The following is a 26,516-nucleotide window of genomic DNA, read 5'->3' on the forward strand; positions in this document are numbered from 1 at the left end:
TATTCTCAAAGAACTGCTGAGTCATCCCTGCTTCATTCCATAGAACAACCAAAAAAATAGCAAATCACTTAGTCCAGAGGCCTATTTACTTGGATAAATTTTCCACTGGGACACTAAGGAAATAGGAGGTAGGATCTGAATTAACAGAACAAAGAAAATCGTTTGTGGGATCACCTTCAATTAAGTGTTGCATATCATTATGTTATAAGTGAAGAAGTGAGTCAACATAAATTTTTATGAACTGCAGAAAAAAAGAAAGTCACTAAACTTAAATAGCCAATACACAATTTTGACACAAGTCTTTACTGAAAGTACTGTGTGGTTCTTACAGGATATGCCAATGTTTATGGAATAATAAAGCTAATATGTATTGGAAAAAAGGCTTTATTACCCAAAAATGCAAGTTTGCATGCATGACTGATATGGATGATGCAGAAATGAAAAAAGGATGAATCTAATGCAACAGCTTCACTTTAATTACAAGGTTATGGCATAAAAAGAGCTATCAATTCAGTTTTCTGGGTATAAGATTCTTCTTCTGAAAAAGGGGTAAAACATATAATTTAAAACTATCAAAAATACTCACCACAAAAGAAATTGGTGGATGGTCTTGCATCAAAGATGCAAAGGTATACAATGTAGTACAGAATTCCCAAACGACCAAATCCCAAATCTCGACACTCTTTTTCCTTTGCTTTAATATATCCAATGCCTTTTGATATTCATTAACTGCCTGCAAAACAAATTTATTCACAAAAATATTTGATGGTTAAAATAACAATCATAAATTTCAAAATACTGCAACTGTAATTCTTTCAAGGGATTATGGATATTTTTCTTCCTATTGAATTACACTTCTTGCAAACAAATTACAATATTTGTTCATATAGTTATTTATTAGTTTTGATATTAGGCACATCTCAGTTCAAGGATAAAAGTTACAAGTGGCTTTTGGAATAAAGTAATCATCATCATTTACTTGGTACTTTACTTTCAGTTCTCATAAAGACTGCTTTTTTTTCTGTTGTGGATCTCTGGCATAAAGCCTACCTGACAATTGTCAATTTTAATAATTTTTTTTTTTCAGCATTTCCTTCAGCAATTTTTCCAATATTTTCATAAAAGGCTTAGGGTAGTTTTGTATACCCTTCTTCTACTCCTACCTTTTCCTTTGACAAGTCTTCATATATTCTCATTTTCTTCATTTAGAGGGTTACCAAAATACTGCCTCCATCATTCCAGTATCTTTATCTTCAACTTCAACTTCTCACTTTTCAGTTTTTATTCACTCAGCCCCTTCCACATCTTTTGTATCTTTCCTCAGCCAAATACCTAAGCTGAATATTTTTTTTTTCCTATGCTGTATTGAGATGCTGATTCCACTCTTTTTTTTGATTGAGAGAGAGAGAGAGAGAGAGAGAGAGAGAGAGAGAGAGAGAGAGAGAGAGAGAGAGAGAGAGAGAGAGAGAGAGAGAGAGAGAGATTTCATGAAACATGCGATATTTACACTGGAAAGGGAATTATCATCACCTTGGCTTCAACATTCTGAAAATTAGTCAAACCTTTTCACTTGCCTGATTATAATAATGTCTCTCTGTCACTGAAAAGACTCGCTGTCCCCCTCCAGGAACACAATAAAAGGCACATAATCTCATTAGCCGCCCTGTGTTGGAGTGCAAAAGAGCAACATTTGCTATGTCCCCAACTTGAGTGAAGGCTTCAATTCCACGATTTAGGAGTTCTGCAGACTTGCTCCATAATTCCTTTGATGCTTCAAAACCTACATTTTCTTCTTCACAGAGTTCTGATTGACAAAATATACACATCATAAATCTCAAAAAAAATAAAATAACACCACATTTTATTCAACAATACAATCAATATAAGCATTATCTTTCACAATAATATTTTGAGCATATGATAGTAATTATAATTTTGTAAATTTGTTTCTCAAGTTTTTATTACTGTAACAAACTTCTAAACACTTACTAGCTGATTGATTCATATACATAACTCCCAATTCATTACAGACATTGCCAAGTCTTCTAAGAAGATGGAAGAATGTTTGTTTGTCAGATGATGAAAGTGCTTTCTCAAAATGCTGTAGACTCAGGACCAGCGCTTCCTCTACATCACAAGCAAACTTCAACCTTTTGTGATTTTCTGGAATCATATTGTGATTAATTTAATTATTTTCAATGTAATAAAGGTTACCTTCAGAATCATTCATAGAGTAAATGCTTTCAAATTACACTAAACATTTCCTTACTAAAGTCATGAAAGATAGGCAAAATTTAACGTAAGACTGCAGAAACTACGTGGGCTGAAATGTTATACCAAGCATAACTGTAAGTACTGTGCGCAAAAAAATATAATAAATACACCAAATTCTAAAGTAATTTGTATTTTTCTTAACATATGAAGCTACCCTTTTATATCTGGAGTACTCTCACTTAGCATGCTTCTGCTGTCACTGAATCATCTCTAAAAACAAAATACTGTACAGTAATAGCCCGAACCTGCGCGACTTGAGTTGCGCGAATTTACAGACACGCAAACTTTTCATTGGAACCTAATTAATTGTCATACACGAGTTTTTCACAGACACACGAACATTTGTGAATACTGAAACCTTCAAAAGTGTTTATGTTTAATTTTTTATGTAATTTATAAGTTTTCAGGCTTTTATGTGTAAATTAAATAACATTATTTAATAAAAGTAATAATGGTACATGTAAATGTTTGTTTTATTTTTATTTTGTATGATAAATACATTTTTTACCTAATGATAGGGTACTAATTTTCAAATATTAATAAGATTAATAAGAGTAATAACAATAATAACAATACTGTATTAATAATATAATAATAATAATAATAATAATAATAATAATAAAACTGTGATTACAAAATTCGTACGTGATACGTATTTTAAATAAACAAATTTCTTTCCCCACATCTTTTGTAAGAAGCTAAAAGGCAAAGCTGTCAGACATATCCATTTAATGTCAAAAGATTTCTTACGCAATTCTCTCTCTCTCTCTCGTGTATTATTTCTCTGTCTCTGTAATAATTATAAATAATTTTACTCTCTTAAGTAAAGAAGGACAACCCTTATCTCTCTCTCTCTCTTTCATAGTTAGTGCTCACACATTTTTACAACTTATTATTTCTCTGTACGTCTTTACCTGTACAGTAGATAGTTTAAATTGATCTAATTTTACCTGTACGGTCTATGAAGTGTAAATGCACTAGTGTGGCAAATACACTCTACAACATAGAGACATAATAACTAAGAGTTGTAATAGTCCAAATAAAAAAACCACAGTTTGTTTATGAAAAAGCATTTCAGAACAAAGAGAGAGATGTACAATAAAGAAGTTATTAAAAAGAGGTTGAAGAGACTTCTAAAACTTGATCGGTCGGAAGGGGAGAGAGACAGAAATTCTCTTCCAACTCTCTGTTTTTATGTCAACCATTTATTTCTTTTTTTAAGGGTAATGTACTAAGCTAACTTTTAAATGAAATTACATAACTTTAATTTTATTTACAAGTTAGCTTAATAATTTGGGAGCAAAATTAGGGTCATATTTGTGTTTAAACTTTAGAAATAAGCATTTATTTGCATTTTCAGAGACCCTGCCAAACTTACAAGAAAATTCACCTTGCGTGAGGGGTTCTGGAACCTAACCTTGTGTAAGTTCAGGGTATGACTGTGCTAACTGATAGGCCTACAGTTCCAGGTGACCTGAGTTGGCCAAATACAATATAACAAAAAGCACCACTCACTGAAGAAAGGTAATCTTATGTTCTACTAGCAGCACACATGGTTTAAGTATATAAAAAGAACACCTAATTATGTACCAGTACTTTCATATATAACAAAATAAAAACCTTGTACTGTATTTGATAATCATTAAGTAATGGGTCTACGAATCTTCCTCCATCCTAAAAGCAATGTTTTTAAAATTTAATACAATATTTTAGTTAAAGGCCATCAATTACATATTGTATATGCCTTTGTTTTCTTATCCTGAAAGCCTCAGGTTCACCACAGTGCCTCTTGAATTTTTGAAGACAAACAAGAAGGCTATGCTAAAAGCAAAAAGTTTGCCATGAAACTACTAATACTGTATATCATAAATTTTAGGATACTGGCAAGACTTATACACCATTCATACACAGTTAGTATACAGCACATCTAAACTAGAGTATTTTGAAGTAAAACAAAATAATGAAAAATTGTTACACAACTTTTTAATTTTTCCTGGCTTAAAAAAGTAATCTTTCCTAATTTAATAAAGTAGCTGTATATGACTAATGCCTTACAAAATTTTTGTAGAACTGAAAACCACCAAGCAGAACTAAACAGCCCATCAAGCAAAGATTAATGCAACAATGAGCACTTTATAATTTCGATGTACACCCAAAGAATACTTAAAAATAAGGTCAACAAGAGGCAAAACATGATATGAAAAACTATAATGGTAATCTTAATGAATACAGATTGCCCTTAAAACTACATAAACACTTACCTTCAGAAGGTTCCAGGCACTCGAACAATCCAAGCATATCCTGGTGCACATTAGTAACATTATTGAAATCCTCAATGTGGCTGGCCACTTCATCCCAAGATTTGGAAAGCATATAATAAGTGTCTCCAGCTAGAGCTAAGGCTTGATTTGGCACAGGAATTTCTATATCCCCGCAGAGACGACTAGCCATACAGTGCCAAGCGTGGAATGAAAACTTGGTGTAGCGTAATGCCTGGCCATATCTGTCAACAAATTTTCTGATGAAGTACCCATAATGCCATACACATATTGATGACATAATATGTATGCACTGGAAAATTCCAAAACCATTATCCAGGTAATAAGCTTCAGTTTTTTCTTTTGTCTTTGGTAGTAAATTCATTGTAGCCTAAATACTTTGCTTTGCATTTTTGGGGTTGCTGTACTTTAAAATATGACATTTTTATAATAAAATGAAGTTTTATATATACTTACCAAGTAATTACACAGCTATAGTTTCTACTTTAAACAGCAGCTCAAGAATTGAAAATTGGCAGTAGTGCTCTTTTGTTTTGGTGCAGGTAAGTGTCCCACCCACTTTTGGGGAAGAATAGGTACAACGCAGATAAAGACCTCAGTTCGTTTATGCTCTATGTCTATGTGTGGGGAGGAAGGATGGGCTCTGTTCATGTAATTACTTGGTAAGTATATATAAACTTTATTTCATTATAAAAATGTAATTTTTATATATGACACTTACCAAGTAATTACATAGCTGAATCCCACATTGACAGGAAGTGAGAAGAATGGACATGTACTACTCAAAAGACATTATAAAGGAATACATTTGAAATAGAAAAAGGCTAGCAGTGTGGTAATGCTTGCTGTAACCTTACCTGGGGAGAGAGCAAGAGCAGGAAGGTACTGCCTCTTGGTCGTTGCTCATCTCGCCCTGTAAGGACATGACCGGTAGTGTTAGGATTGCCCCTAATTCAGTGGGAGCTTTATGGTCAGGGAGTACTTCTGTGACTCAACAAAGCTTAAACAAAACATTTGCCCTTGCCCTGGGTGACACATAGACATCGACAAACACACGACCATAAAACTATTTTACCTGTACACCATTCAAAAGATATACAGCATTACCCATCCATTAAAAACGAAGATCGGAGGGCACTCCAGGTACTAAGTACCCCTGACTTCCCAAAAACTCAACATCTTTAATCAAGGCTAGGAGATAGAGAAATAAGAGGATCACTCCTAAACCCTCATTCCCTAGTGCCATGCCAGCCGCAGAGAACAGACCCAGTGTACTGTAGTCCTCAAACACAGTTTCAACGTCCCGTAAATAATAGTTGGCGAAGACCAAGCGGCACCTCCAATAAGACGATTGGATTATGGTAACTAGAGAGAGGTTGCATTTAAAAGCCAACGAAGTGGCTACTGCCCGTACCTCATGCTTTTACCTTTAACAACGGTAAATTATTCTCCAGAATTCACAAGTGAGACTCTACAATAATGTCTCTCAAAAAGAAAGAGATAGCATTTCTGGAGAGAGAGGACACATAAAGGGTTCTTAACAGAACACCAGAGGTTATAAGAATCCCCTCTGATATTCTTGGTTCTCTCTATGTAGAATCTTAATACTCTCTCTTGTTCCGAAGGTCCCACTAGTTCTGCAAGACTCTGGACGGAAAAAGAACGAGGCCAAGGGTTAGTCAGGTTCTTGTTTTTGGCTAAGAAGCCTAAAATGTATGAGCAAATAGCTGTCTCTTGTGAAAAACCAACTTGTTTGTCCAGGACTTGCAACTCACCGATCCTTTTCGTTGTGGCTAACGTGATTAAGAACAGTGTCTTTCTAGACAGATCCCTAAAGGAGGACGCCTGCATAGGTTCAAAAGGAGGGCCTGACAGCCAATGCAGGACTATGTCTAGGTTCCAAGACACTAGCTGCTGAGACTTCTGTTTCCTGGTGTCAAGAGACTTGACTAAGTCTGAAATGTCCGGGTCTGAAGAGATGTCCACACCTCTATGCTTGAACAATGAGTTCAGCATGGATCTGTAACCATTTATTGTAGACGTCGAAAGGCCTCTCGAAGATCGTAGGTAAAGTAAAAATTCCGCTGGTTGGACTACAGAGGTAGAAGAAGAAGAGATGTTACGTTCTTTACACCATCTCCTAAAAACTGCCCACTTAGCCTGGTAGAGCCTTGAAGATGACTCGCGTCTACATTTTGCGATAGTATTCGCAACTTCTTTTGAAAACCCTTTCGCTCTGACCAACTTCCTGACAGTTTGAAGCCTGTCAGAGCGAGAATGGACAAACCTCAATGATATCCGTTGAAATGAGGTTGTCTGATAAGATCTTTCCTCTGTGGAAACAGAAGTTCTAGAAGATCTGGAAACCACTCCTTTTAAGGCCAAAAAGGAGCTACTAGGATCATCAATGCATGATAAGACGTCTTGAATTTGTTGATCACGTCTCTTACTAGAACGAACAGAGGGAAGGCATACATTTCCAGATGTAACCAATCCTGAAGCATCGCATCCGTTGCCCATGCCTGAGGGTTTGGCGCCGAAGAGCAATACAGGGGGAGGCAATGGTTCCTGGACGTTGCAAACAAGTCTATCCACGGTGTTCCCCACCGTTTCCACAGGTCAGTGCACACCTGTGGATTCAGCAACCATTCCATGGGTAGAACCTCCTTGCAATGGCTCAATTTGTCCACTACAGTAATACGTTTAACTTGCCCCGAACACAGTGGGTAAGAATCTGTGTATTGTTGTGCGCCCAAAGAAGATCCCTGGCTAACTCGCACAGCAACAGAGAGTGAGTGCCTCCTTGGTTTCGAATATAAACCAGAGCCGTCGTGTTGCCGGAATGAACCACAATCACTGAGTTTCGAGTTACTGTGGCAAAATTTTGAAGCGCCAGGTGAATCGCCTTCAACTCCTTCAGATTTATGTGCAGTTTCCTCTCTTGAAGGGACCACTTCCCTGACACTTCTAATCGTCCTAGTGTCGCTCCCCAACCTAGGTCCAATGCATCGGAGAACAATGAGAGGTTTGGGCTCGGATGAGATAGGGACTTCCCTGAGAGGAACCTTCCTTCTACAAGCCATCACTGAAGATCTTCTTTTACTTCCTGTGTGATGGGGAATACAAAGGAATCTGGAAGAATCTTCCTGTTCCAACTGGCCTTCAGAAAGAACTGCAAAGGCCTCACACACAGTCTCCCCAGAAGAACGAACATCTCTATGGAGGATAGAGTCCGTAGAAGGCCCATTCAGTCGTTGGCCGAGCAGGTTTGAAGACTCGGAAAATGACAGACTTTTGGGTGCATGACAGTATTCTCTTCTCTGACAGAAAAGCCCGAGAGTCTATCTTCATCCCTACATAGACTATTGTCTAAGAAGGGATTAGTTGGGACTTTTCCTGGTTGATTAAAATGCCCAACTCCTGGGTTAATTGTAGGGTTTTGAGAAGGTCCTCTGTGCACTTCTTCTGGGATGATGATCGTAGGAGCCAGTCGTCCAGATATAGACAAACTTTCACGCCCATTAGATGAAGCCATTGAGAAAGAGGAGCGAGGACCCTCGTGAAGACTTGAGGGGCTGTTGACAACCCGAAGCATAGAGCCCGAAATTGGAAAACTTTCTCCTGAAAGACGAATCTCAGGAATTTCCTGGAATCCCGGTGTATTGGGATATGATAGTAAGCGTCTCTCATGTCTATCGAGACCATCCAATCTTCTTGAGAAATTGCGGCAAGAACTGAGCTGTTCGTCTGCATCCTGAACTTCGTGGTTTGGACAAAGATGTTCAGAGCGCTTACATCCAGTACCGGCCTCCAACACCTGGAGGTTTTGGGGACTATAAAGAGGTGGGTGTAAAACCCCTCCGATGACAAGTCTTCTACCTCCTCTATAGCTCTCTTGTAGAGAAGAGCTGTGGCTTCCTTTGAGAGGGCCAAAAACTTCTTGGGGCCTACCAAGTACGCATTTAAGGTGATGGGCACAGGTGACAAAGGTGGGGTCTCCTTGAAGGGGATCGCATGTCCTTCCTTGAGAACCCGTAGTACCCATGGTTCTACCGATCTGGCCTCCCACTGTTTCCATAAGTGTAGGCGTCTGGCACCCACAGGTAAATGGAGGACCAAAGTCTCACTTGCTAGAGACTGGTCTAGATGAGGAATTCTTGCTGATAGGGCGGACTGATCTGGGATTTGTGCGTGTGTGCGAGGAAGCTCTTCCTCTGTTACCTCAAAAGGGCCGTGGCTGGAGAGAAGAGAAAGGCCGAGGATTAAATGAAACCACAGGTGTTCAGTTCAATTCCTTCATTCTCTTGGACGACTGCACTAGCAATGACTGCCCGTTTTTTGCAAATCCGTAACTACCTGCTCTAATGTCACTCGAGGAAAAAGGCTGGTACTGTCCAGAGGAGCGAAAAGAAGAGCAGATCTCTGGTCGGGTGTCACTCCTTTCGTGGTGAAAGAACACCACGTCTATTTTCTTCAGCATACAAAACAAAAAAATAGGGCAGCTAACTCCTGTGCCCCATCTTGAACCGCCTTGTCCGCACACTACAGGACTCCGAACCAGTCTGCTGCAAAGTTCACTTGGAGGGAAGAACAATCCTCAATTTTCTTGGTTAATGCTCCCACCGTCCAGTCAAGGAAACTGAAGATCTCAAATACTTTAAAAATATTCTTAACTACACGGTCAAGCTCAGAAGACGAAAACATAATTTTCGCTACACTAAAGGCCGAACGATGAGCAGGGTTAATCAGACCACAGAAATCCTCTTGAGAGGAGGCAGAAACTCCCAAGGAAGGAGTTTCCCCTTTTGGAAAGCCGAGAAGGAGGAGAACAAAATACAGCTTTGCCCAACTCTCTCTTCTCAGACAGCAAGAGTCAATCCCCGACAACGCTTTCTTGGAAGAGATAGAGAGGACCATCTTCGGGAGTCTAGTGGTACTCGAGGATTGATGTAACAAGAACAATGATCCCGGGGAAGAAGGAGGCGCGGTGGAAAAATATGTCAAGAAGCAGAACAGAAAATAGTTCATTAATGAGGTTTATGCTGATGAAGGTTGTTCTGGTTTGGATTCCTCCTCTGCTGAGGATACAGTGGGAAGCACCAAATCCCGCTGTGGTTCTTCTGATCTCGAAGACAAGGGCTTCTTCAACAGTTGCATAATGTTCTCTGAACGTCTAGGGATGGGAAGCAAAAAGAATCTTGGGGTGCTGATGTATATGCAGCCTTCACGCAATCAGCGCCAGGTGAAGAGGAGATGGTCTTGGGATCTGTGAAACAGAAGGCGCCGAAACAGGTTGACCTGCAGCAATAGGGACGTCTGAATCTGAAGCCTCAGACTCGTATTCCAATGCTGGAGAGCTGGCGTGAACTGAACCTGCAGCAGGCTTATGAGCTACTGGGAGCTCAGCTCCAATGGCAGGGGGAGATCCTAAAGCATGTTTATAAGCTAATTGGTGCTTGGGAGCCAATGGGCGCATACGAGCCAATGGGAGCTCAGTGTCCAAAGGGAGCTCTCTGTCGTCCCAATAGCTGCAAGAGGGCGCTTGATCCCTATAGCGCTTGCGAGGTACCGCTGGATGTGCATCTGTAATGTGCCTCTTCAAAGGCATAGAAGACTTGAAAACGTTGACCGTGTCCTTTGGGTTCTGAATCCAAATCACTGGAAGATAAGGTGTGATCCAATTGAACACCCTTCCAGGGTTTGGTTGCCGAAACCTGGGAAACAGCAACAGGTTCGGCTGAGGAGGCAACTACTCGTGGGCAAACCCCATCGACCTCCCTTGGACTTGCGGTTTGCCTCCTCCCAGGTGCAGGGGAGTTTGGCAGGGACCTCCATCTAGGAGCATCAGTGGGACGAGTAGCCACCCCCTCCACAACACTAACTCGGGTGCAGGCACTAGCACTTGTACCGACACTTACACTACGATCTTCATTTGCTTTGTTCAAAAGAACTCTTACAGATGCTCCAATCTGAGCAACAGTACTTACTAAAGCATCGAATTTCTTATCCATCGAAGCTTCGAGACGGGCGATGGTACTAGGTTCAGAGGGAAGGGAGCCAGGTAACGGAGTTGTAGGGGGAGCGAGAGAAGCAGGAATCGGGGAACAAGATGTCAAAGATGTAGAAAAAGCCGGTTTAGGGGTAGAAGACACAGAAGCTCTAGCTCGGCTCTAGCAGCCACTTTCCTAAGCCTAGCTTTTTCTAATTTATCCAAATGATTGGTCAACACTTTCCATTTACTTACGTCCAATCCTTACATTCCTCACAAGTCAAGTTGGGGGAACATACTTGTCCACAGCAGTGAAAACAAACAGAATGTTTGTCATATTTAAATGAAGTCAACTTAGTATTACAGCCTTTGCTGCAATGCTGGTTACTCATCACACTCATGTCTGACATAATAGTCCAAAAAACTGAAAAAAGGCTAAGCTAAACTATGCTAAGCTAAACTATGCTAAGCTATGAAAATATAGCTCGGAGGTTACCAAATGAAAGAATACTTTACTGAATCCTTCGATAGACAACCAAACCATCCGGTGAAACTACTCCTGAATTAACCCTTAAACGCCGAGCCTCTATTTACAAAAACGCCTCCCGTATGCCGGCAGCGTTCGGTGAGTTAGCGCCGAAGCGGAAAAAAAGTTTTTTTTCAAAAAATCACAGCACGCTTAGTTTTTAAGATTAAGAGTTCATTTTTGGCTCCTTTTCTTTGTCATTGCCTGAAGTTTAGTATGCAACCATCAGAAATGAAAAAAATATCATTATCATATATAAATATTGAAATATATGACAGCGCAAAAAAATTTTTTCATATATAATTTTATACAAATCGCTGTGAGAGCAAACGGTTAAAGCTAACGGGTTATTTTGTTTTTCTTTGTATTGTACACTAAATTGCAATGATTTTAGTATATAACAAATTGTAAAACGATCAAAGCAACACAGAGAAAATATTATCACAAAATGATGCATGAATTAAGTAACGTGAGGACGTAAAAAAATGTTTTTCAAAAATTCACCATAAATCGAAATATTGTGCTAGAGACTTCCGTTTGTTGAAAAATGAAGCTAATTGATTGAATATTACTAGACTGTAAGTGTTTTAGCTTACAATTGCAGTTTTCGACCATTTCGGTCGAATTAAAGTTGACCGAAAGTCAAATTTTTCTATTTATCGTGATTTATATGAAAATATTTCAAAACTGATAAAAGCTACAACCATGAATTATTTTCTGTTGTATTCTACATGAAATTGCGCACATTTTCATATATAAAAATTTATGTAACGACGAATATAAAACGGTGCAAATATTACGACAACGTGACGAAAAGAATTTCTGAGATGTTCGGCCAATTACCAGCAAGAGACGTAAGGAAAATGTTTTTTCAAAAATTCACCATAAATCGAAATATTGTGCTAGAGACTTCCAATTTATTGCAAAATGAAGGTAAACGATTGAATATTACTAGAATGTAAGAGTTTTAGCTTACAATTGCGTTTTTACCATTTCGGTCGAGTTAAAGTTGACCGAAGGTTGAAATTTTGGCAGTTATCGTGATTTATGTGAAAATATTTCAAAACTGATAAAAGCTACAACCATGAGCTATTTTCTGTTGTATTCTACATGAAATTGCACACATTTTCATATATAAAAGTTTATGTAACGACTAACGTAAAACGATGCAAACATTACGACAACGTGACGAAAGAATTTCTGAGATGTTCGGACGAGTTACCGCTCGCAGACGTAAGGAAAAAGTTTTTTTTCCAGAAATTCACCATAAATCGAAATATTGTGCTAGAGACTTCCAGTTTGTTGCAAAATGAAGGTACATGATTGAATATTACTAGAATGTAAGAGTTTTAGCTTATAATTGCGTTTTTTTACCATTTCAGTCGAGTTAAAGTTGACCGAAGGTTGAAATTTTGGCAGTTATCGTGATTTATATGAAAATATTTCCAAACTGATAAAAGCTACAACCATGAGTTATTTTTAGTTGTATTCTACATGAAATTGCGCACATTTCCATATATGAAACTTTATGTAACGACTAATATAAAACAGTGCAAACATTACGACAACGTGACGAAAGAATTTCTGGCGCGAACGTAAAGAAACAGTTTTTTTCAAAAATTCACCATAAATCGAAATATTGTGCTAGAGACTTCCAATTGGTTGCAAAATGAAGGTAAATGATTGAATATTACTAAAATGTAAGAGTTTTAGCTTACAATTGCGTTTTTTTACCATTTCGGTCGAGTCAAATTTGACCGAAGGTTGAAATTTTGGCAGTTATCGTGGTTTATATGAAAATATTTCCAAACTGATAAAAGCTACAACCATGGGTTGTATTTTGCTGTATTTTACATGAAATTGTGCACATTTTCATATATAAAACTTATGTAACGGCTAATATAGAACAGTACAAAAATTACGACAAAATGACGAAAGAATTTCTGAAATTTTCGGCCGAGTTACCGCGCGGGCGTAAGAAAAACGTTTTTTTCAAAAATTCACCATATATCGAAATATTGTGCTAGAGACTTCCAATTTGTTGCAAAATGAAGGTACATGATTGAATATTACTAGAATGTAAGAGTTTTAGCTTACAATTGCATTTTTCGACCATTTCAGTCGAGTCAAAGTTGACCGAAGGTTGAAATTTTTTGTAGTCGACGTACGGTACGTCCACTTGACACCCAACAGACAATTTTAGTTGACGTATGATACGTCCAGTAGGCGTTTAAGGGTTAACAAAACACGTTCGGTTATCAACGGCAGAAACGAACTGAGCTCTTTAGCTACGTTGTACCAATTCTTCCCCAAAAGTGGGCGGGGCACTTACCTGCATCAAAACAAAAGAGTGCTACTGCGAATTTTCAATTCTTAAGCTGTTGTTTAAAGTAGAAACTATAGCTATGTAATTACTTTGTAAATGTCATATATAAAAATATACAGTTACGATTCAAAGACAGTCTATCTATCTGAGTTTACTGTATTTGCATCTTTGCATACAATCATCGGTTATCTGCTAAAAATGCATACTAATGTAGTGATAACTAAGAATTCTGAAACATTTTGAGGAATGTGTTTTGTTGAGAGAACAGGAATATAAATGTAATTTTGATAACTTACATAGAAACACTAATGCATATCCACGTATTCAAGAAATTGTGTTAAATCAAAATCAAGAGAAAAATGTATGTACAACAAAATTTGACAAAAATTTTGAGACAATTGTTGTCGATCAGGAGATTTTCGTGTTTTCAATAGAAAATGTTATAGCTAAAGTTAAGTGTCACAACATTACTACAGAGGTAAAGTTTAAAAATGTTAAATCTTTTACAACATCATGTCAGATTGTTATAGCAAATCAATTGTATTATGAACCTCATCTTTTCACAACATATGAATTAAATAAACATGTGCCATATAAGAATTACTCACACAAAATCGATGAATTTACGTTGTCTCAGTTAGAATTAAAGACTCTTGAGAATATGAACATGTTGATGAATATTTCAACTATAAAGAAACTGTCTCCCCAGTTTTACCATTGTTCAATCTAATGCTAATAGTGGTATTTGCTATTTTATCCATAATTATAGTAAGGAATCTTGTGATCAGAAAAATACAAGAGATTTTTACAGAATTAAGGGGAAACCATAATTGATAGTTGATGTTAACTTCATGTATACAGTATATTAGCATTGTTTGACATGCAAATGAGGTACTGTACTTTTATTGTGGTTGCTTATAAATTAGTGTGATGCTTTAATACACATATATCTTTTACTCAAAAGTTGGAGAAACAATTTTTGTTATGTCATTTTATTGCAAGTTTGATTTTTTTAATGTTGCATTCATTTTATTATGACTGTTTAAACACTGACGACAATGTTGGTACATGACTGAGTGATGTAGTGATAACTAAGAATTCTGAATATTCTAAGTGTTAGTCAAAATAACAAAAGAGAGAGAGAGAGAAACCTTCCATTGTGAGACATTGATAGTTAGAGAGAGAGAGAGAGAGAGAGAGAGAGAGAGAGAGAGAGAGAGAGAGAGAGAGAAGAGAGAATTTCAAAACATCTCTGTGTTTTGGCCATACCGTGATGACAAGGGCAGAACTTGGGAAAAAAGAGATTTGTAAACTAGCACTAGAACAGCAAAACCGTGTTGTGATTATAAAAATGTCGTGACTCCGTCGCAGTGACAAAGGCGTTATGACTGTACTTAATCGAGTTGATAATCACAAGAATTCGTAATAAACCACTTGGTGACCTAAACTGGACAAACAGCCACCGGAATTCATCAGTTTCCGGTGACATCATAGCACCTCCTTTGAAGACTGTCCATTTTCCAAATATCCCCCCAAAATGGGCTGTCTTTTGATTAGCCTAACCAATTAAGCATCTACCAAGGCAGGACAAAAGCAAAGTTTCCGCCTCCGATGGGTGGGACAATCGACTTACAGAAATCCTTAAGAATTCCAATTCTGAGGGGGAGCAGCAGATACAGAAAGCAGAAGAGAAGGAACAGGAGAGCAGATACAAAGAGAGAAAGTAGCAGAGAGCAGCAGAGAAGAGAGCAAGGAAGCAGAAGAAGAAAGGCTCACTTCTGACACTCCAGTAATCTTGCACTACAATTCATTTGTAAACCTACTGTAACTTTATTATTAGTGCTAATGAAGTAAAGAAAACTAATTAGCGTCTTCTTAAAGCCTCCTGGGAAAACTGAGCTACTGCATAACAAAAGTTAGAAAGATCAATATCTATAAAGAAGTAATCTTTGTAAACAAATAGCAGATATAAACAGAAGGAATAATAAAAAAAAAGGAACACTACACTAACATAACATGTCAAAGTGGCAACATGGAGCGATTCTAACAAAGCCACAGTAAAAAATTATACAGTTTAGTTCAACTTTTAATCTAATAATAAAATACCCATACCCAAGGTAATTTGGTAAATAATTAAAATTTTTTTTCTACTTTCATCCTGTACTTACTTAAATTTGAAATTCCAACTGAATTCTTAAGGAGCTTAGCTAACTTGTCTATCTGGGAATCAATTAGATAAAGGAAAAGTAGGATAGGATATAGCACACCATTTTCTAAGAGACGAAATGTTAATCTACTTCCAAACTCTAAAAAGAAGGAGTTGTGGAAACAGAACTGTTTTGAAAAACATCCTTCTTCTGATCATTCCTCCATGGTACACATGGCACAAATTTCCCCACCCACTCAGAGACACACTCAATGCCATGATTTAGCAGTCAAACAAATACTTCTTCCAAGGTACCAATTGCACAGTTATCCCCCACTACTGTAAATCACACATTTAGTGTCACAGTTCAACGGTATTTTCACACAGGTACTGGTTATTCAATCATCTACTGACATAAAACTCACCCCCCCAACATCACCAACTCAAGGAACCACATCATGAACAGCACCACACACTGCTCACAATTTCCCAGTGTACACCATTCTTGTGCATGTTAATTTCTAATTTAAAGCTAGAAGATCAATTCAAATGGTTGAATGTACACAAAAGTGATGGGCTTCCCATTTAATACCAGAAACTTACCTTTGAGCATTAAATGATGATCGGGCTAATACCAGATAAACCAAAGCTGCCTTTCTCAAGAGAAGCACACTAAGTTTATCCCACCAACTGGCTACTGTGTACTGATGACTCAAAACAGACACTGTTAGCTGTGTGTCTATCTTTTTTTCCTTAGCAATGACTAAAGCACTATTATCTTTGCTGTTCAGTGGCGAATATGGCATTGGGATGGGCTGGAATGGGCGGGCCATTTTTGGTTCTTCTTGTTCTTGACTCCTTGGAGGACACCTTGGGGAGTCCTTCTCTCCTGGCGAGCTGCTATGCTCTTGCTCCTTGCGTCTTGAATTACAGAGGCACTGTATGGCTTCTACTACATGGTTTAAAGCATTGTGACATCGTTCTTCTAGTGATCCCAAGATTGGTGGTGCTCTGGAACAGAAAAACATAAAAATTAATGTTACTGTAAATACATTCAAACATTTGATATTAACTTTCACTTTTAAAGTTGGAAAGGCTAAAGCACATTCCATATTTGTTTAAATTGAAAATAATTGTTACAACCTAAATCAGCCAACCATACCTCAGTCTGTGAAAAAAAAAACAGAACATCTTCATAAAGTTAACAAGCAACTATAGCAAATGATTCATGTTGTAAAGGTATTTCATAAAAATTGATGAGGATATAATTTTCAAATTACTTTCAACTATACTTACTTGTAGTAGTGAGACTGTGTTTTTGTTGCATGTGGAAGGCACAGAGAAGAAACTTTAATTGTGGAACTTGGATTAGAAGGTGTAACTGACTGAGAATCACATCTACACGAGTGCTCTTCGTCACTTGAGCAATCGGCTTCTTCATCACTTCCTCCACCTGATAGCCATTCACTGTCTTCATCACTACAGTCTGACAAAACTGGGGAATCTGGATCAATGTCTTGAGGCACATATAAATCTGATAACATGTAGTGTGCTGATGACACGATCTGCATAAAAACAAGAGTTAAATACATTAACATTTCAAATAATTTTTTCCATAACCTTACCAACTGTATATGTCCAAACTGCTGCAAAGCCATTTGCATAACAAATAGCCTGTTTCTGCAACCAGATTACTTTCCTTTATCACAAGAACACCTCAATAAATAATTGGATTTCTAGAGAGTCTTTAGCAAGGACTTTAATAAAATTAAGTCTCAAAGGCTTAAATTCACCTTTTCCTCTATATTTTTTATCACTATACAATGACCTAATATATTCTTTATTGTTTTTCTAATACAAATTTTATAAAAAAAATACTTTATATCATTCCTAAATACAGTAGACTGCAGACCAGAGTGAAAAACTTTACCTTGGGATATTCTTTATTATCTAATAAAGTAAGAGAATTTTTCAGTAATGCTCTAATTGTGGCTATCTTGGTGTGGTAGTCTTCTGATGACCTCATGTTTTTTGCTACGCGGTAGAAGAGCATGGCTACAGGCACAGTGAAGGGATTGCCAGAGTCTTCAGTCTGAGCCTCCTCCTCATTCCCATCAACACAAATTCTACCCTCAACACTGAGTGAAGTTAGGTCGTAAAGCTTGACAATGTCATCATCCTTTCCTGTAAAAAGCAAATTTATTTACTTTAAACTGCTCAAAATTATTAAAAATAACAGCACAAATAAAGTACACGTAAGATTAACGGTTAACAGACTAGGAAATAATTTCCTTTCTATTCTCAAAAAAAAAAAGAAAAAAAAAATTATAATAATTACCCTTAAAGAGCCAATAGGTGTGACCTTCTTTTGTGGCTTTGCTATTCAAGAAGGCCAAAATGTTCTGAGCAACATCTCGTACCAAACGAGGAGAGAATTGGGAATCAGGCATGTGGGGTAAATCTTCAGTTTTTATCAATTCATACTTTTGAACAATACCATCCAGGTGATAGCACATGACAACTTCTGGGACATTACACATCAAGTTATCTAACCAGTAATCAATACCTGAAATATAAAAATAAATATCAGACATCTACAGTGAAATAATTTTATACAGATACAATATGAAGCCTTTTCTTCAACAAGAAGACTCACTAACAATTTCATTGATATAAAATGTTCTTTTTTTCATTCCTTTAAAACCTTGAAGGGCCTAAAGACTAAGGAAAAACTTAGTTTTTAATGAAACAACAATGGCTAGTTCATACAAACCCATCATTCAAATTATCCCACATCTGAGCCATATACAATTCATAATGTGATGAACTAACACAAAATTTTTATAAAATCATATTAGTTTTTCATATAAACCTGTCCTTCATATATTCCCCTAATGTAGAAAACATGAGTGAAGGAGTTGTGATAGAAAAAATGATATTTTTATGATACAATAAAGTTTTGTACATACTTACCCGGCAGATATATACTTAGCTATAGTCTCCGGCGTTCCGACAGAATTTCAAAACTCGCGGCACACGCACAGGTAGGTCAGGTGATCTACCATACCCGCCGCTGGGTGGCGGAATAGGAACCATTCCCGTTTTTTAATCAGATTTTCTCTTCCACCTGTCTCCTGAGGGGAGGCTGGGCAGGCCATTAATCGTATATATCTGCCGGGTAAGTATGTACAAAACTTTATTTTATCATAAAAATATCATTTTTGTACATGCAACTTACCCGTCAGATATATACTTAGCTGATTGGCACCCTTGGAGGAGGGCAAGAGACAGCAAATAACTAAAAAACGGGAAACAACATATGTTGTAGGATAAACAAAAAACCATGGTTCTTACCTGATTGGGCAGAAGACTTCATGGATACTGTCTATGAGTCTGCTTGCCTCAGGAGCTTCAGCGAGGATGTGACCTATGACTGACAGCCCTTCTGGATCGTGCCAATGGGGGATGACCCACTAACATGGCAGAGCCTATAGCGGATCGTGTCAAGGGGCTGACCCACTTACATGACCGAGCCTACACCTGAATCGTATCAATGGGGGCTATCCTCTTATATGACAGAGCTAGGTGTCCATAAAAGATACAAGGAACATGACAACCAATCCCGACCACCTGACCAAGCCTAACCTCGTTAGTGATAAGAATTGAAAGGGGGGGCTTAACTCCACCACCCTCTTCCAACCAACCATAAAAACACACATCACCATGCAATAAAAAACAACTGAATTAACTAAACTAAATAGGATTGGATTCAGCTCCCTGTCCCAGCACCGAATCCGAAGATACGTATGCTCCTAGAGAGAAGCACTTATCATAACGTTACTCTAATATCTCGTAAGTAATGAGATGCGACGTTGAGTTACACCTCAATAAGTTGCCTCTATAATAGACTGGAGAGACAACGTCTTGTGAAAAGCCAAGGATGTTGCAATGGCTCTCACTTCGTGTGCTTTCACTCTAAGGAGCTTGAAGTGCTCATCCTCACACGAGATATGCGCTTCCTGATGACGTCCTTAATAAAAAAGGAAAGCGCATTCTTTGAGATCGCTCGTGAAGGATCCCTGACAGAGCACCAAAGACTTTCGACCGATCCTCCCAGTAATTTTTTCCTTTCTAAGTAGAATTTAAGGCTCCTGACAGGGCATAGAGTCCTCTCCAACTCATGTCCCGTCACTGAAGAAAGACCTTTTAATTCAAAGGTTCTTGGCCACGGTTTAGAAGGATTTTCATTCTTCGCCAGAAAGAATGGTTTGAAGGAGCATATAGCCGATCTTCCTTAAAACCAACTCTACCGTCTAAGGCTTGTATTTCACTTATTCTCTTAGCTGAGGCGAGGGCAAAGAGAAAAAGTGACTTCCTGGTGAGATCCCTGAAGGAAGCTTGATGAGGAGGTTCAATTTCTTAGACATTAGGAATTTCAAGACTATGTCTAAATTCCAACTGGGAGGTTTCAAGTCATGAATTTCGACGTTTCAAAAGACCTTATAAGATCATGAAGGTCTTTATTTTCAGAGATATTCAGATCTCTGTGTCTGAAAACTGATGATAACATACTCCTGTAACCTTTAATTGTAGATACAGCGAGGTTGCATTGTTCCCTCAGGAAGATAAGGAAATCAGCAATGTTTGTCACAGAGGTACTGGAAGAGGATATCTTATAGGTCCTGCACCATCTTCTAAAGACCTCCCACTTCAACTGGTAGATGCGTAAGGTTGAGGATCTCCTGGCTCTTGCAATAGCCTTCGCAGCTTTGTGCGAAAAACCTTTCGCTCTGACCAGACCTTCGATAGTCTGAAGGCAGTTAGACTGAGAGCGGGAAGATTCTTGTGGAATCTGTTGAAGTGGGGCTGTTTGAGAAGATCGTTCCTGTGTGGAAGCGATCTGGGAAAATCTACTATCCATTCCAGTACCTCTGTGAACCAATCTTGAGCTGGCCAAAACGAAGCTACCAGGGTCAGTTTCGCGCCTTCCGACGACGCAAACTTCCTTACCACTTCTCCCAAGATCTTGAATGGGGGAAAAGCATACCCGTCTAATCCTGTCCATTCTAGGAGAAGACTGTCTATTGCAACTGCTCTCGGGTCCGATATCGGAGAGCAGTAGTTTTCCAGTCTTGCATTCCAGTGGGTTGCAAATAGGTCGATATTCGGCCTTCCCCACAGGTTCCACAGCTTTCCAGAGACTTCTGAATGGAGAGTCCACTCTGTGGGAAGGACCTGATCTTTCCTGCTGAGAAGGTCGGCCCTCACATTCCTTTCTCCTGTACAAATCTGGTGAGGAGTCTGATCTTCCTCTCCTGAGCCCATAACAGCAACGTTTTTGCTGTTTCATAAAGGAGAAGGAATGTGTTCCTCCCTGTTTCCTTATATAAGCCAGGGCAGTAGTGTTGTCCGAGTTCACTTGGACTACTTGACCTGAGACTAGGAACTCGAACTTGATGAGAGCCAAATGTACCGCTGTCAGCTCTTTCTTGTTGATGTGCCAGTTCACCTGGTCTCCTTCCCAGGTGCCTGACACTTCTCTCGACCCTAGTGTTGCCCCCATCCCGACTCCGAGGCGTCTGAGAACAACACTAGGGTAGGGCTCAGTAACTGAAGAGACAGTCCTTTGCTTAATTTTCGAGGGTCTAACCACCAGCTGAGATCCCCTTTACCTTGTCCGAAATTAGGAACAAAGTTGCTAAGTCCTGAGACTTTTGGTCCCATCTCTCCTTTAGGTAGAACTGAAGCGGTCTTAGATGAAGTCTTCCCAAGGAGACGAACTGTTCCAGCGAGGAAATGGTCCCCAGCAGACTCATCCATTCCCTCGCCGAACAATGTTCTCTCCTTAGGAAGACTGTCAGCTTTTCTATGCAGCGATCTATTCTCTCCTGGGATGGAAAGGCTAGAAAATCCCGAGAATCCATCAGAATCCCCAGGTAAACAATGCTCTGCTGCGGAACAACCTGGGATTTCTGTAGATTTACTAATAGTCCAAGGGACTGGGTCAGTTTTAGGGTGATCGACAAGTACTCCAGACAACTTTCCTTCGATTGCGCTCGGATCAGCCAATCGTCGAGATACATTGATATCCTCACTCCCTCTAAGTGTAGCCAGCATGCCACATTCCTTAAAATGCCTGTGAACACTTGGGGGCCGTCGAAAGTCAAAGCACAGGGACCTGAACTGAAAAACTTTTCCCTGAATCACGAACCTCAGGAATTTTCTTGACGAGGGATGAATGGGAATGTGGAAATAAAGTCCTGAAGGTCAGGGAGACCATCCAGTCCCCTGGACGAAGAGCTGAAAGAACTGAAGAGGTAGTTTCCATCTTGAACTTCGTCTTCATCACGAAGAAATTCAGGGCGCTTACATCCAGAACCGGTCTCAACCCCCGAGGATTTCGGAACCAGAAAAAGCCGATTGTAAAACCCTGGGAATGGAGCTCTTGAACCGGTTCTATGGCTTCCCTTTGCTAGCATTTGCTCCACTGCTAGAAGAAGAGCCTGGTTCTTGACGGGATCCCTGTAGCTGGCGGATAACTCCCTGGGAGTTGATGTTAAGGGAGGACTTTCCCTGAAGGGGATAAGGTAGCCTCTTCTTACAATGGAGAGGGACCAGTCGTCCGCCCCTTTCTGTGCCCAGACTTCGGCGAATTGTAACAGTCTGGCACCCACTGTCGTCTGGAGTACTCGTTCCTCACTTAGTCCTTTTGATCGGACAAGAGGAAGACCTTTCTCTTCTCTCGGGTCTTTTGCTTCTGAAGGAGGATCTAGAAGAAGGACCACCTCGAAAGGGCTCCTGAAAGGGAGCCTTCTCCTTCTTGGCGAAAGGAACAGCAGGTCTGATCCTCTTCGATGACTGGGCCAAAAGATCCTGTGTCGCCTTTTCTGATAAAGAGCGAGAAATCTCCTTCACCAAATTTTGAAGAAAAAGGTGGGGAGAAAGAGGAGCAAACAGAGGAGAGGATCTCTGAAGAGGAGACACGGACTTGGTGAGGAAAGAGCTGAATACTGACCTCTTCTTGAGTATACCAGCTCCGAATAAGGCAGCGACTTCCGCGGAACCGTCCCTCACGGCTTTGTCCAAACAAGACAAAACACTCACAAAGTCATCCATACACAGGAATTCGGGGTCCCGAGTCCTGTTGGCCAAAGCTCCAAGAGACCAATCCATAAAGTTTAAAACTTCCACAACTCTAAAAAGACCCTTGAGGAGATGGTCCATTTCGCTCATTCCCCAAGTCGCCTTCGCTGAAGAAAGAGAAAGTCTCCTGGAGGAGTCTACCAGATTAGAAAAATCTGCGTCTGCTGATGTGGGGAGCCCCAACCCCATAGGCTCCTTGGTCTCATACCACATTCCTGACTTTCCCAAAAGTTTCAAAGGGGGAAAAGAGAAAACCGTCTTGCTTGCTTCCTTCTTAGATTGCATCCATTCTCCGACTCCTTTAATGGCTTTCCTCATCGAGATCGTAGGGCGCATCTTGACGAACGAAGAGGGTCTTGCTGACTTGGTGCTGTCCCACAAAGATCCCGGAGAAGGAGGGCAGCATGACAAAGAGAATCTCCAAACTCCTGAATCAGAACCGAAGCCAACCGTTTGTAATCTGAAACTCCAGCGTCCTTAGGAGATTCCTCCTCTGATACTTCCTCCAATGCAGCAGGCGGAGGAGGAAGGCTTAAAAGAAGAGGAGCGCCTATCAGGAGAAGCGAGCCTGGATGGAGAAGCACTCCTGTCCAACAAAGAGCGCCTGCCAGGAGAATGGCGCCTGACACCGGACGGGCGCCTGACAGGAGAGGGGTCCTGTCCACTGATGAGAGCCTTCCAGGAGAGGAGGCCCTAAAGCGAGGGGCGCTTGGCAGGAGCGGTGTCTGCTGGAAGGAGGGAGCTTGGAAGACGACGGCGCCTGTCCAAAGGAGAAGTACTGCGGCGAAGTGCGCCTGGAAGGAGAGGCGCTTCCCTCCGATGATGAGCGCCTGGAAGAAGTGCGCCTGCTGGGGAGACGGGTGCCTGCTCGGCGAAGAGCGTCTCTCGAGAAGAAAAAACTTGCTACTAGAAGGAAGCTTGGCAGGAGAAGAGCGACGAGTCGAAGAAGAGAGCTTCCTGGAACTCTTAATAGGAAGAAAGTCATCCTTCCTACGAGACGAGGTATCCTTTGCAAGAGATCCAACAAGTGCCGATAACTGCTCCTGGAGGCCGATCAAAATCTTCTTCGTCGAATCCTTAACTCCTGCTGGAGAGGAGGAGGGGGATCTACGAGCTCTCTTCCTGACTATAGGAGAATCCTCCGGGAAGCGCTCAGGGCTCGAGTCCAAAAGCTCTACTCTAGGAGCCTTCCAGGATCTCTTCAGAGGGCGCGACTCCTCAGCCGAACTCCAACCGCGCCTCGGAGAAGACGCGTCAGACGACAAGAAACACTTCTTCAGGATGCCTTTTCTATGGCGATCCAAGGCAGCCTGGGACGCAACTACAGGATCTGCCGAAGGGACGCCTGATCGTTGGGGATGCTCTACATCCTCCCTGCAGCTTTCGACATTCCTCCTCCACTGGTCCTGGGAGTTTGGAAGAGGTCTAGGCCTAGGAGCAATGCGGAGCCGATCAGACGCCCCCTCCACTGCACTGGGGACACTGCACATATCACTATCACTCTTACCTTCCTTCATCCATGCGCAGTTGCGATTTCATCCAAGAAGTTCCGCCTTCATCGCAGCCATTTCAGAGGACGAATCCACAGGTTCGATGAAGGGAGAAGGGGCTGAAACCAAAGGATTAGGAGAGTCTACTGTGTTAATCTCTACTTCGTGCTCAGCAGAGCGAGACCTACTCGAGCTACTGGAGGAAGCCTTCCTAACTCTATCCTTTTCGAGCTTCTTCAAATAAGAAGTCAAAACCTTCCATTCTTGATCAGACAACTTCTCACACTCCTTGCACCTATTGTCCGAAGAACAATCATTCCCCCTTCACCTCATACATACAGTGTGAGGGTCTACCGAAGCTTTCGGCAACCTCACCTTACACTCTTGCCTAGCACACACACAGAACACAGGCGAAACATTAACATCAGACATCTTAATGAACAATCCAAAAAGCAAATCCAAAAAACAGTCCACAATAGCGTATGCCAAACCAAAGATCCAATACGTCACCAAAATCAGGCCAAAACAGATCCTCAGCAAGCGAAAAACGAAAATCAAAGCAGGAGGAACCAACAACAGATGTTGCGGAACCAGCGACAGAAAATCTGATTAGAAAACGGGAATGGTTCCTATTCCCGCCACCCAACAGCGGGTATGGTAGATCACCTGACCTACCTGTGCATGTGCCGCGAGTTTTGAAATTCTGTCGGGAACGTCGGAGACTATAGCTAAGCATATATCTGACGGGTAAGTTGCATGTACAAAAATCAACTTTTTCTACAAATACAGTACCAAAGAAATCCTGTACATTCTATTAGCGACATGAACATATTTGCTGTAAATCTGAATATATACCATGAAAATCTATGATAATTTTTGTTAAAAAAAATACTACAAAAGAAGGAAGCACAGGATTAAGAACATTAGCAATTAAATGCCTTACTCAGATAGCAATGCAATCTGCTTAAATCACAATAAAGGCACAAAAGCTCAAATTCACACAACAGGTCTTACAAACATCTCTAAACATTTCACAGTTCTATTTGTTTTCATCTGGAAGCTGTCATTTCAAAACGCTGAGAAAACCTAAAATGACTTTCACTCATGAATGCCTGTAAAATTTGATGACAATACAAGACAAGGGAAAAGTCTGGATTCAAGTGATGTTCACAGTAAAAAAAATAAAAATTATATTACAAAGCAAAGTACTGTAATTTTTACCATTTTATGAATATCATACAATGGACATGTTCAATTCAATTACTGTATACACTTTAGCACAGGAAATGAACTATGATGAGCAAAGACAGCTCTGAATCTCAATCAAATGAAGATCAAATCAAATGGCCTCTGGGTATGACCAAATAAGGAGTAACAGATACCTAGTGATTAGTAAAAGTGTCAGTTCTTAGCAGAAATCATGCTCTAAGCCCTGAACTTCTATGTGTGAAGTATAAAATAGGAATTTTTATACCAAAATAAGACTAGATTTCCCAATAAGGTCACACAACTTTTACTGTAAATGCTTACCTGTTAAGATATTTATTGGCCTACTCATATCTCGTAACCTCAAGGATACACATGGATGCTTCCCACCACCAAATATTGGCAAATCAGTCCCAATTAGCATGTGCAAGTCTTCAAAGTTCCACACAACATTTCGAGTGAAGGATTCACCTGAGGACTGCGGTAGCTGTTCTTCTAAACTGGGCTCTGGCATAACTTCACTCATGACAACTGATGGCTATAATCAAGGTTTAAAAATGAATGTGTAAAGGTGAGACCACAGCTGATGCACATTATGCAGTAAACATGCACAATATAAAAGCAAATTACAAAGTTTCTTACACTTCACAGTACAATATAAAAGCAGATTACAAAACATTTTCACAGTTAAATACAAGGAACAATTTAAATGAAACTACTGGCAAGATACAAATACAACAATGCTTAGTTACCCTCCGAACTGATATCGGACTTCTGTCAGGCTGTGTTGGGGGACTAGGTGGTCGTTTTTCCTCCTCATTGATGCTGTGATATAAAAATTTGGAAAGCAAACTCCTGCTCTGAACAACATTTCGACTCTTGTTGGGTCGAACTAAAACATTCTCCTAAAATGAAAGTAAAAATGAAGCATACTTTCTCAAAAACATTATAAATCTACCAGCAGCTAACTATAATTCAAAATACCTTTTCTTAATATCTTACAGTGTTTGAAAATACTCTAACCTGCATAAGATGGACTGACAGAACAAAGCCACAGTCTAAATGTATAATGAATAACAGTACTGCACATAAAAAGGTAAAAATTAGATTTCTTCACTCAAAACCATTTCAAAGATT

General features: G+C 39.8%; 1 protein-coding gene across 2 annotated transcripts in view; it reads right to left on the bottom strand.

The window, feature by feature from the left end:
• Window positions 1-26,516, bottom strand: part of LOC136839166 (erythroid differentiation-related factor 1) — a 57,039-nt gene that overhangs the window by 17,299 nt on the left and 13,224 nt on the right. For both annotated transcript variants that reach the window (XM_067104847.1, XM_067104846.1), the window contains 10 exons: window positions 26,132-26,284; window positions 25,704-25,917; window positions 17,879-18,106; window positions 17,471-17,724; window positions 16,837-17,105; window positions 16,144-16,551; window positions 4,536-4,777; window positions 1,990-2,163; window positions 1,571-1,804; window positions 587-729 (listed from right to left, as the gene is read on the bottom strand). In XM_067104847.1, the coding sequence (XP_066960948.1) occupies window positions 587-729; window positions 1,571-1,804; window positions 1,990-2,163; window positions 4,536-4,777; window positions 16,144-16,551; window positions 16,837-17,105; window positions 17,471-17,724; window positions 17,879-18,106; window positions 25,704-25,917; window positions 26,132-26,284 (2,319 nt within the window). The remainder of the gene's footprint in view (window positions 1-586; window positions 730-1,570; window positions 1,805-1,989; window positions 2,164-4,535; window positions 4,778-16,143; window positions 16,552-16,836; window positions 17,106-17,470; window positions 17,725-17,878; window positions 18,107-25,703; window positions 25,918-26,131; window positions 26,285-26,516) is intronic.

Source organism: Macrobrachium rosenbergii, chromosome 6, assembly GCF_040412425.1.
Source record: "Macrobrachium rosenbergii isolate ZJJX-2024 chromosome 6, ASM4041242v1, whole genome shotgun sequence".
NCBI classification, from domain to species: Eukaryota; Metazoa; Arthropoda; class Malacostraca; order Decapoda; family Palaemonidae; genus Macrobrachium; species Macrobrachium rosenbergii.